The sequence below is a fragment of the Heteronotia binoei genome, chromosome 1 (genome assembly GCF_032191835.1).
Source record: "Heteronotia binoei isolate CCM8104 ecotype False Entrance Well chromosome 1, APGP_CSIRO_Hbin_v1, whole genome shotgun sequence".
NCBI classification, from domain to species: domain Eukaryota; kingdom Metazoa; phylum Chordata; class Lepidosauria; order Squamata; family Gekkonidae; genus Heteronotia; species Heteronotia binoei.
In genome coordinates, this window is record NC_083223.1 from 19136091 (window position 1) to 19148768 (window position 12678).

General features: G+C 43.0%; 1 protein-coding gene across 1 annotated transcript in view; it reads right to left on the reverse strand.

Moving 5' to 3' along the window:
• RB1 (RB transcriptional corepressor 1) overlaps positions 1-12678 on the reverse strand; it is a 64433-nt gene that overhangs the window by 36298 nt on the left and 15457 nt on the right. Inside the window, exons 11-17 of the mRNA XM_060231801.1 lie at positions 12294-12371; positions 11321-11408; positions 9308-9424; positions 8462-8518; positions 8327-8358; positions 8161-8237; positions 5385-5593 (exon numbers count right to left, since the gene is read on the reverse strand). Of these exons, the coding sequence (XP_060087784.1) occupies positions 5385-5593; positions 8161-8237; positions 8327-8358; positions 8462-8518; positions 9308-9424; positions 11321-11408; positions 12294-12371 (658 nt within the window). The remainder of the gene's footprint in view (positions 1-5384; positions 5594-8160; positions 8238-8326; positions 8359-8461; positions 8519-9307; positions 9425-11320; positions 11409-12293; positions 12372-12678) is intronic.

Consider the following 12678-nt stretch of genomic DNA (forward strand, 5'->3'; position numbering starts at 1 on the left):
TAATTGTTTTTAATACTTTGCACACTGATTAAATATCCGATTGTTTAATTTAAAAGAATTACACTTGCATTCTGCTTTTAAATGAGCCTTCCATCGAAAGGACTACACTTGTATAAGCTGCAGCACTATTGAAGCTCAGGTAGATGAAATGTAAAACCAGTCACAAATCTCAAAACTAAAGAAAATGCATTTTGGCCTTGGAAATTTTGAAAAATGTTTACTTTGAAAAAAATATTTACTTAGTGATGCTATCCGATAAGAGTCAGCAGCAAGCACAGTGTCTTTAATATGTAGCTTCTGTTGGACCATAACTTATTTTATTTGACATATTTATATCCCACCTCATCTCCTTAGCTGAGGGCAACTTAATAAAGCAACAGGATGCAAACCCAATTAAATCAATACCAAACAGTCTGCCTTTTCAATCAACATCAACTCTATTTTGCCTCAATAAATTATGGATTTTTCCTTAGTTTCCACTACTTGTACTATACTAGACTGCATTTTATTTTGAAAGAAGGACAGAGAGAAAACACCTGTAGTCACCTTGTTTTTGCTTTACAGTAACATACCCTTTCCTTCCCGCTCCTTTATCCAAAGATTTTGAGAATTTTGTTAATGGTCACATCATATCACAGTCATGGGGCTTGATCCAAGAAGTCTCTTCCACTAAGTGAGAACTAATTGAGCAGACTTCTAGATTAGAGAAGATGAGTTCTTGGACCTAACCGTTTTTAATTTTGAACTAAGGATGATTTACTGTTCACAGTTGATGGGCTAGAATCTCTTCACAGTTGCTAATTTCATCCTCCCTAATTATAAGATTGGCTTAATTATAAAGACAAGGCTTCGCTAGCAGAACCAGTTTTCTCCCAAGCCAGAAGGTTGCAGAAGTCCTAGATAAGAAAGCACAGGTCATAGCTTCCTCAAATCCTTTCCATAATAGGGTTCCTCTTTAAACGTATCATAACAGTTCCTTATACATCTCAAGGTTCTCAATTGTAGCTTGGTTGCCAGGCAGCTTAAAACATGAAAGCTGAAAAACTCCATGGGTAACCTTGAGCAAAAGAGCCCCGTGGTGCAGAGTGGTAAAGCTGCAGTATGGCAGTCGGAGCCCTTAGCTCACGACCTGAGTTTGATTCCAGCGGAAGCTGGTTCAGGTAGCCGGCTCAAGGTTGACTCAGCCTTCAATCCTTCCGAGGTGGGTAAAATGAGTACCCAGCTTGCTGGGAGGAAAGTATAGACTAGGGAAGGGAATGGCAAACCACCCCGTAAAAAGGGAAAAGTGTAGATGACTGGGGAAGGCAATGACAAACCACCCCGTAAAAAATCTGCCATGAAAACGTTGTGAAAGCAACGTCACCCCAGGGGACTACCTTTTTTTTAATCTTGAGCAAATCAGTCTTACTCTTGTTATGAAGCAGAAATATCATTGTAACCTTCCCTATTAATGGAATATAACAGGAAATAATAAAATAGGGTTAAACTAAATGATGGATAACCAAACAGTGAGCTGAGAATACTGCCTATCATCTGCCAGGTGAGATGGTTGTTATAGTGGAGGATGCAAGAGAAAATGGCTTCCAGATTGGAAAGGAAATGTTTTTAACCTGGTAAGAAAGCCTGACATGAGCAGTGAAATGAGTAGCTAGAAGAAGAAAGATCAACTTTTATGGAAATGTGTAATGCTGGATGATGACCCCCCCCCCCCAAAAAAAGCATTGTTGGTGGGGGGGTTGTTTGTGGAGGGGTTTTTCAGATGGCAGAAAGCAGCCCATATTCGGCCTTCCTCAGTAGAACTATTTTTGCAAACAAGGTCTGACGTATCAGCTATCCTCATCTCTTAGAGAAAATGGGACTCTTACATTCCATTTGGGAAATTTGTATGGTTTTTTTATCTCAATATGCGTGTTCCCTCTAAGCTGAGTTAGTGTGAGCTAGCACACAGTTTTTGAGTCTCTAGCTCACACATTTTTGTCTTAGCCCAGGAAAAATGGCCCAAGAATAAACTAGTTCATGCAGTAGCTCAACTTTAATGCCAGTGGCTCACAACGTAGAATTTTTGCTCACAAGACTCCACAGCTTAGAGGGAGTATTGTTGAAGACACACACCATATCATATAATTAAGGCTCCTAAACAGCCTGAAGTCTTTTAGTTCCATATACATGTATGCAATTTTGACCTCTATTTCTGTGCAGAAATTGACACATTAGTCTTTATTTTTTTTAAACTATAGTTATATTTCAAATCAGCAAATTTCAGGATAATTTTAGAGATTTAAACTAAGAACAAACAATATTAGAAAAAAAAACTTCTCATCCCTTTCACCCAACTCATGCATTAATTTTGCAACATCAGCGATGCTTCTGCGTGCTCAGATCTCATGCCACTGTTTACACTTGAATCAGGGCAACACACAGAATGAGTCAGTATGATTACTTCCCACATCAGCACCACCACTCCCTAGGGAGCGGCACTGAAGCGGGAAGTAACCATGTCATCTACCAGGCCCATATGCTTCTCTCAAGCAACATGGGGATATGTGCAGACAAAAACCACAAAAAACAAGAGAAGCAGCATGGAAGATGCTCCAGTCACTCAGGGGAATCCTCCAAGAGCACTAAGGCTCTTTTTATGTTGTAAGCTGCCCTGAGCCTGCTTTGGCGGGGAGGGTGGGATATAAATCAAATCAAATCAATCAATAAATAAAATTTTTATCCCCCCAGATTCACTCTTTACAAAGCACAATCCAAGACACATGAAGCCTGTTGATTCTGCACATACTATGAATTGAGGAGGAGGCTGGGTTTAAGATCGTGTTTAGAACAATCTTCCTGCCTTCATAGGTCTGTTTTGACTGTCTTGATTCATGGCCCATGAAACTTGGCCCACCAGAGCTCAGGAAAGATACCATATCATCTGCAGGCTTCAGGCTTCCTAAACCAGGTTACTTCTTTTTGCCAGCACTGCTACCAAGAAGCTAGACAGGCTGTTGATTCTAGTCATACCAGGAGGGGTAGCTGGTTTTAGAATTATTCCTGCCCTTCAAATCAAAGTCATATACTATATGTCCGATAATGTGTCTTAAAGCTAAAATTAAAGGCTTGGGACCAGAGTATCCTATGGGACTGTCTTCTCTTTTATATTTCTGCCCAGAAATTAAGATCACAGGAAGAGGACCTCCTGATTGCCCCATTAATTAAATAAGTTCATTTGGTGGGTACGTGAGAGAGGGCCTTTTCAGTGGTAGCCCCATGAATACTGAACAGCCTCCCCTAGGGAGGTGTGCCTGGCTCCCTCACTTTCAATCTTTAGGGCAGGAGGCAGTTAAAGATGACTTTATTTAGGACTGCATTTGATAAAGTTTAGGAAAGGAAAAGGAAAGGTCCCCTGTGCAAGCACCAGTCGTTTCCGGCTCTGGGGTGACGTTGCTTTCACAACATTTTCACAGCAGACTTTTTACGGGGTGGTTTGCCATTGCCTTCCCCAGTCTTTTACACTTTCCCCCCAGCAAGCTGGGTACTCATTTTACCGACCTCGGAAGGATAGAAGGCTGAGTCAACCTTGGGCTGGCTACCTGAATCCAGCTTCCGCCGGACTGCATTTGATAAAGTTTAACAGAAGTCCTAAATAATGATTTTAAATTTTAACTTTTACTGCATTTTATTTGATGTGGTTTATCTATGTGTATATGCCGTCTTCAGGTCTGCAAGGAAGAAAGGCAGCTAACAAATGATTTAATAAATAAATAAATGGGGTTAGCAGCAGATGACCCATGCAGGAAAACCTAGAGCAGAGGTGTCAAACTCATTTGTTATGAGGGCCGAATCTGACATAAATGAGACCTTGTCGTGCTGGGCCATGTCAGGCTGGGCTGGGCCATGTGTGTATCAGATATAAACTTTATAAAGGACACAAACATGATTTTTTTTAAATAACAACCCTTAAAACATTCTTGAAATACTAGCACTTGGTCTTTCTTTGTATTTCTCCCATGGGGCCCAGGGAACTGGGGAAAGGAAGCTCTGGCTCTTTCCTTCCTTCGCCAGGGAACCAGGAGGGGGGAGAAGCCTCAGCCAATAGAAGGAAGAGAGGCTTGACTCAGTAGGTCTGTTGTGTGATTGAGAGAGCCTGGCAAAGCAAGCTATCCCTGCCCCCCTTCCTCTCCAAGGCAGGAACCTCAGTCAATGGAGAAAATAGAGGTTTTGCTCTGTAGCTTCTGTGTGATTGAGCAAGCCTGGCAAAGCAAGCTGTGATGCAGAAGGAAGCAAGAGAGAGGGAGAAGGAAGCAGATGACAGCCAGTCACTCGGGTGCCTGACAGGGGCCCTCCGGGGGCCTAATTCGCCCTCAGGCCACATATTTGACACTCCTGACCTAGAGTTTTCCCACCACTGTAGCTCAATTACTTTACCGAGGTAACTGAAGTTAGAAATAAGCCTATAATTGGCCAAAATCTGAAAGATAAGTCTCTCTTTGAATCAACCCATGTAGCTGCTCTCTTCATTTGAACAGGGTTTTGTTACCTGACTCCTGCTAACCAGCAAGATTTGCCACAGTTCAACCATGAAAACAACCTCCTAAACTGCCAGCGGCCCTTACCAAGTTCTGTGGGAGAAAACTGAACAGACTACAATCTGGGGTTAGAGGAGAGAGGAAACCTGCCCTACAAGACTGGCGTTAAAAGGCAACAGAGGGCAATGGAAAATTCACAAGGGAAGGGCTGCGGCAGAACAGAAATACGCACAAGGAATACGAGAGCGGATAGCCGGTCTATGAACTGACAGCTCCCAGTGTAGGATGACAAACAATCGGCGGCACAGTGACAGAACCCAGAGTGTAAGCAGGAACCTGCAATCTGAGTAACAACTGCAAGAGGTATCAAAAAAACCTGTAACAAGATGCCACTCCTCACCTCTCTCATTGCTGCAACCAAAACTTAACAACCGAACAGAACAAAGACTGTAAGAGGAACTTAAACCACAAGCATCAGCAACATTGATGTGTACAGCAAATATTTAATTCGGTGCCGCTCCATATTAATGCTACTGGAATATGTTTGTCGAGATCCAAAGACCGGGCAGCATCCAGTGGGAACAAAAGGCAGTTTTGTTTGGGCCTCCCCCCCAGACATAGAATGGAACTGCAGATGAAGGGGGGGAACCCACCACCACTCCATGCAAGTGGATTCCTTCACATTCACAGAGGCACTTTTTTCTTTTCCCACCGACAGAACAGAGATAAATGACTTCTACAACCTATTTATTACGCAACTGAAAACACTATTAGCAAAACAGCATAATTCAGGCAATTTTCCCAACCTGTACCTACCTAAAGACACACTAACAAGCATGCCATTCTGATTTATTTAAAACGCAAACTTACCGATTGCCAAGCGAGGGATTCCATAATGCGGTGTTCACAGCATTCTAGGTGTTTTATCATTTCCCTTGTGAGGTTTGGTTCTGCTTTAATAAAGCTTTCGATAACCTTGTACAAGTCAAAGGCTTTTAAGTCAAGTATGTTGATGATCCACGGGAAAGATAAGTCTGTTTCCATAACTGTGTGGTCATTTAGCGAGGTATTCCTTGGAGCTAGAGAGAAAATAACAAATCTTACCATTAGTACAAGGAATGTTCCCTCTAAGCTGTGGAGTCTTGTGAGCAAAAATTATACTTTGTGAGCTACTGACATTAAAGTTGTGAGCTGCTGCATAAGTTAGTTTTCTCTGGGGCTATTTTTCCTGAGCTGAGACAAAAATGTGTGAGCCGGAGGCCAAAAATCCATGAGCTAGCTCACACTAACTCAGCTCAGAGGGAACACTGTACAAGCATGCTGCACACATTTTAATGCCCGGAGAGTGAAGTCACTTCTGAAGATCTAACCCAGAAATGGGTGGGCTCTCCTTCCTTGGAGGTTTTTAAACAGAGGTTCGATGGTCATCTGACAGCAATGAAGATCCTGTGAATTTAGGAAGAGGTATTTGTTTCCAGCATTGTGAAGGGGGTTGGACTAGATGGCCTTGGAGGTCCCTTCCAATTCTATGATTCGATGAAATACTCACTCAGTGGCTCAAAAGCCACCTGCGGCTCTTCTGGCACCGTTTCTCAATGGGGCACCTTCCCTATGTTCAGAGGGGGGAAAGGCTCTTCCCCTGTAGGGCTTGGAACAGTCAGGAAGTTCATACCTTGAAACAAGCACTGCTGGAAGGATTGGAGGACAAATAAGCTGCAGACCTCCCTGAGCGACAGGCCAGGTGCCACAGACAGAAGTAAAGGACCTGCTCTCTCCAATGACACCCCACCTACCCTTCCTTTGCAGCCTCTGCATCCCAGCATGCAGATGGCTGCTGGGAAGAGAACAAGCTGGCAACAGAGGAGAGTAAAACAAACACCACCACAACTGCCCAGGAAAAGCGTGTGCTGGCTATAGCCGGATTGTGATTTTACTTTCTTTTCTCTGCGGCCAGCAGGCTCTCTTCCACAAAACCTTGACAAGAGCACTCTCTCACCCGACCTTTCTGTGCCACAGGCTGAGGAGAGAGCAGGAAGACAGAGAGCGAAGGCCTGTCCTTGCTCCAGGAGTGAATGGAAACTGCACTATATGGCTCTCCGCAAGCCGCCAGGTAACTGCCATTGGTTTACCACTGATTTTCAGACTACAGGTACTGGAAAACATCCTTCTGAACAAACAACATACTATGTTCCAACATTACTTTTTATTATTTAAATAACCCACATGCTGCTTTGTGAAATTCCAGTTGAGGTGGTTTTGCAATTGAAAAACACAATGTGTTACAGGAATAGAAACAACAGAGCAGCATAGTCAGTCAGTCTGGTGTGGAGGTTAAGTGCACGGACTCTTACCTGGGAGAACCGGGTTTCAACTCCCCGCTCCTCCACATACACCTGCTGATGTGACCTTGGGTCAGCCACAAGTTCTCTCAAAGCTGTTCTGCTCAAGAGCAGTTCTGGGAGAGCTCTCTCAGCCCAACCTACCCCACAGGTTGTGGGGAGGGGGAGGAAAAGGAGATTTATAAGCCACTCTGAGACTCTTTTGGGTAGTAAAAGGCGGGGTATAAATCCAATCTCTTCTCTTCGAACCCAGTACCGCCAAAGAGGCGGCGGCATTAAAATTAAACTCAAAAGACTCATGAAGAAATCTAACAATGTGTTCTTTACTTGGGTAGGAACTTATGTACTACAAGCAGAAGCTGCTTGCAATATCTCTGTCTCCTTCTCCTTCTGTGTGTGTGTAAAGTGCTGCCAAGTCATAGCCAATTTATGGCAACCTTGTATGGTTTTCAAGGCAAGAGATGCTCAGAGGTGGCTATGCCATTGCCTACCCCTGCGTAGTGACTCTGAACTTCATTGGTGGTGTCCAAGGCTTTTGGGGTAGAAAAAGCCCAGCAGGAACTCATTTGCAATTAAGCCACACCCGATAGCACCACTGTTTCACGTGGGGCATTTTTTGTAGAAAAAACCCAGCAGGAACTCATTTGCATGTTAGGCCACACTCATTTACATTTCAGGCCCCTGGTGCCAAGCCAGATGGAACTGTGTTCCTGTGCATTCCTGCTAAAAAAAGAAAGCCCTGGTGGTCTCCAAATACCAACCAGGGTCACCCCGACACAGCTTCTGAGACCTGATGACATCAGGCTTGCCTGTGCCACCTGGGTCAGGCCCCCTTCCTGGGAATCACGTAAACATGAACAAAATGCCATGAAGCTGGGAGGAGGGGATGCCAGACGACAATCGCCACTCCTTTATCTTGCCCAATGTAAAGCTGACACCACAGAGAATAAGGTGGGGGCAGGTGTCATCCACCTCCTTACTGCAGATGTCCACAAGGCATCGGCTATACAAGACCCTTCGCAATCAGCTGGGGAAAGGAGAGGAAAGATCCATCTCAGCAAATACCCCAACAGGTATAGTCAGCTTCCATTCAGTCTCATTCACCCCATGTTAACACTTGCCCTGATTGTCAGCCAACTTAACACCAAAGGGCTGAATGGGTGCTACAAGAAGGAAGGCAATGACTGGGTTATTCCACAAGTTGACCAGGCCTACCCACTTTGTCAACTGGGAACTCCCTCAGATTAAGATCCAAGATCAGGCTGATTACTTAACCCCACATGCAGGTAATTTTTCATTCCACTTACTGCCATATGTAGCCATAACAACCTCAAGAGCACAGGCCAGCAAAGAGATGTGGAAGATGCTGTTGTTCAAAAGTTTGCTGTGAAAGCAGAAAACAGAATTCTCAATAATGGGTTTCAACATTTTGAAAACCTGAAGAATCTTTGAAGTCATGTTTGACCAGCATACCTAAAATTGTGAATTGACAGTCGTTTTTCTTCCTGGAATAGAGGCACAGAATGAAGACATATTTTAACATACCAAAACTCAAAACCACAACAACAAATCGCCAATTTGTACACGTTGTGTATTATGATGGCCTACCGATTTTAAGATCGATTCCATCACTCTGTAGTATAACCTCACTCCAAGCCTGTACCTCTAAAAATAATGATACAAAGAAACAAAGTGGCATAAGAATTAGTAACATGTTCCCATTCTCTAAGAGCTAAGTATTACCCAAAATATTTCTCCTCTGTTTTGGTAAGGCAGCTCAAAGGAACAGCCCTACTTAAGATGACATTTAAAAGTCAGGATTAAAACCAGGACATTTGTAAGTCAATTCCCAAGCATGACCTGCCTCTAGCAATGTGTCCTGAGGAACATACCAAATGTATGGAGATAAGAAGAAAAGAGTGAGCAGGGTACTAGACTTCCTATGTATAAATCATTTGGGGGGGGGGGGGGAAGGGGAACAGAGAATGACCTTGCCAGAAAAGCTAGAGGAACTCACTGCTTGAATTTGCTTACAGAATCAAGCCAAACCCAGGGCTTTTTTAAAAAGCAGGAACGCAGAGGAACACAGTTCCAGCTGGCTTGGTGTCAGGGGTGTGTGGCCTAATATGCAAATGAGTTCCTGCCGGGTTTTTTCCTACAAAAAAGCCCTGTGTGAAACCATGGTACTATCAGGGGGTGTGGTCTAATATGCAAATAAGTTCCTGATGGGCTTTTTCTACAAAAAAAATCCCTGGCCAAAGCTATGGGTTTAAAAAAAAAAAAAAAGCTTCAGAAGGCTGGGGTGCTAATCTAATCTAGAAGCAGAACAGAGTTTGTAAATGAAAGGGACATGCATTTAGCAACACACTAGAGAGGCAATGAGAAGGCAGCAACAGAACTGAAAAGGTTGGGAACTGAAGATACTTTTCAAAGGGGGATTAGAAACAGTCCTACCTGTGATCCAATTTCAATACATCCTTGGCCAACTGCTTCAGCAAATTTCTGCTTGAAGACACAACCAAGATTTTCCACTCTTTCCAGTATGTCTTGTGTGGGATTTGCTGTGCAGTTCTGTAATGAGGTGGGGAACGCTTTCTTTTAGACTATTAGGCTATTACGAGACCCAAGAACAGTCTTTTCCTACTGGAACAGAAGCTTCAGCATGCTGCACTTTGGCCAGCTGTAGCAGTTAGAGCAGCAGTCCCCAACCTTTTTGGCACCAGGGACCAGTTTTGTGGAAGACCATTTTTCCACAGACCAGGAGGGAGGGCTCGTGATGGTTTCGGGATGATAAAATTGTGCACTTTATTTCTATTTGTTTGGTGTAGTGGTTAAGTGTGAGGACTCTTATCTGGGAGAACCGGGTTTGATTCACCACTCCTCCACTTGCAGCTGCTGGAATAGTCTGGGGTCAGCCATAGCTCTCACAGAGCTGTCCTTGAAAGGGCAGTTTTTGTCAGAGCTCTCTCAGCCTTACCTGCTTCACAGGGTGTCTGTTGTGGGGGAGGAAGATAAAGGAGATTGTAAGACTATGACATTTGGAGTGGAGGGCGGGATATAAATCCAATGTCATCGTCATCTTCTTCTTACATTATAATATATAATGAAATAATTATAGAACTCACGGACCGGTTGCTAACAGGCCACGGACCGGCACCAGGCCATGGCCTGGGAGTGGGGACCCCTGGATTAGAGTAGCAAGCTAGAATCTGGGAGACTGAGGTTCAAACCCCCATGCGGCTATGGAAGTTTTCTTAAGCCCATCACTCTGTCTTAGTCTAGCCTACCTCACAGGTTTGTTGTTTGGAAGATGTAACGAAGAAAGGGAGAATAATGTTTGTTAACCATGAGAGTATGAATAATATTTTTAAGTATTATGCAAAAATTAAAAAAAGGTAAAAGCCTGAAATTTTTGAAAAACCCAGAAAATAAAGATGCAAATCTCATCATTTGGGTCTTTTTGATTTAGAAAATGCTTTTGCTGCCTCTTCAGAGACTTGCTCAAGGCAGCTCACAAAGTAAAGCATGATAAAGACCATAACAACAGCATAGAGATTATCATTAACAAAGCATTAAAAACCCAAAGATTAAAAACATAGCTAAGCCTCCCTGAAAATCCCACACACAAGCTGAATGAAATAGCCACTAATTAAGTCAAGGGACTGGCATATAACAAGGGTGGAAACACAGATGCAGAAAAGCATTTGTATAATTTACGCTTCATAAGCTAACGTGCCTTTCTTGGTCCATTTTGGACCAGTACAACTAGGAGCCCTATTGTTTTCCCAGTAAGATTGTGCTGACAGCAGTCCCTTGTAGGAACCTGTAGTGCAGCGGTCCCCAACCTTTTTGGCACCAGGGACTGGTTTTGTGGAAGACAATTTTTCCATGGACCGGAGGCGGGGGGATGGTTTTGGGATGATACAATTATGCACTTTATTTTCGATTAGTTTGGTGTGGTGCTTAAGTGTGCGGACTCTTATCTGGGAGAACTGGGTTTGATTCCCCACTCCTCCACTTGCACCTGCTGGAATGGCCTTGGGTTAGCCATAGCTCTCGCAGAGCTGTCCTTGCAAGGGCAGCTTCTGGGAGAGCTCTCTCAGCCACACCCACCTCATAGGGTGTCTGTCTTGGGGGAGGAAAGTAAAGTAGATTGTGAGCTGCTCTGAGACTCTGAGATTCGGAGTGGAGGGCAGAATATAAATCCAATGTCATCATCTTATTATTACTACATTGTAATATATAATGAAATAATTATACAACTCACAGACCAGTTGCTAACAGGCCACGGCCCGGGGGCTGGGGACCCCCAATACAGTGCACTGATTTTGGTAAGGACAGATTTTTGTAGCAATGTCTTTTGCCACAAATAAAAAGATGAGAAATGATCTACAGAAATGATCATCAAGTAGCAATTGCTATGTGATGAGACCCTTTTCTTCTTTTAGTCAAGACATTGCAACTTACATTAAAATAGGAGATGAGGTTGTCTGATGGCTCATCGCTTGCAGAGCTTAAAGTCATCTTTAACTGCTGAATAGTATTCATGGCAGCCCTAGGGTAGGAAAATTGGGTTTGTCTTTATTTTCTAAAATGAACACAGCTTTTGAAAAGAAAATAAGTTTGTCTGGTTAAAAAAAACCACACATGACAGCTGTATTTTAACAACATTACAAATGTATCTGCTGCTTTCTCTATATTGATGCAATTAGCCACCTCAAAAGCATTTCAACAATTTGTGTTGTTATGGACTACAGGATATAGTGGAAGCAACAATGGGTGGAGAAGCATCCTCTGGAACCCACCGGCTTAGCTGAATGTTATGGAATATTCATAAGCATTCTTTTTGCTAACAAAAGATGTCAGCAGGAGACTGTTGAGCTTTCCAGTTCAATTTACAACAGCAGACTGTGGCCGTTCAACTGCGAACAATATTAACATAATTGGTAAGAATTGGTGGAATTTTTGAGGTGGAAAATTTTATATAACTGCATCATAAGAACTTAAGAGCTCCGATGGATCAGGTCAATGGTCCATCTGGTCCAGCATCCTGTCTCACACAGTGGCCAACAGGTTCCTCTGGAGAGCCAAGAACAGAGCATAGAGACATAGAGTCTTTCCCTGATGTTGCCTCCTGGCTCTGGGATACAGAAGCTTGGTGCCTCTGAATGTGGAGGTTTCCCAAACCCTCTGTCACCATGGCTAATAGCCACTGATAGACTTATCCTCTTTTAAAGTTTGTTTATTCCTGTGGCCATTAGAACATCCTGTGGCAGCAAATTCCACATTTTAATCATTCTCATGTTTAAAAAATGAGCCTCAGAACTGAAGTTTCACAACACTGGGCATTATTGAAACCCAATATTAAAAATGACATACACACTTACAAATATAAAGCTTCAGATAAAAATTTAACTAGCAAAATTTAAATAATTCTTACCGGACAGGGGTCTGTTGAAGTACACCCGGAGTATCGTCATCTGGGTTGTTTTTTGTTGGTGTTATCTCCAACTGCAAACTTAACATGAAAAAAAAGTATATTCACACACACACACATCTGTATGTGTATACATCTTCCACCATCAAACATTTTGAAGACGGAGGAGGAGGAGGAAGTTGTTCTTTGGTCATTTGTTACATTTTTTAAAAAATAAAAATGTTATAAATTCACTTGGTTCTGCTCACTCTCGTCTTCTTTAACCTGCCCAGATGTTACTTGGCACTGCAATGTGAAATCACGCAAGTTGGAAGAATCAAACAACTGCATTCAGTAAAGAGAACTCGTCCTATCAAACCTGAAGAATTTTAGTTCTTGGAATAATCAA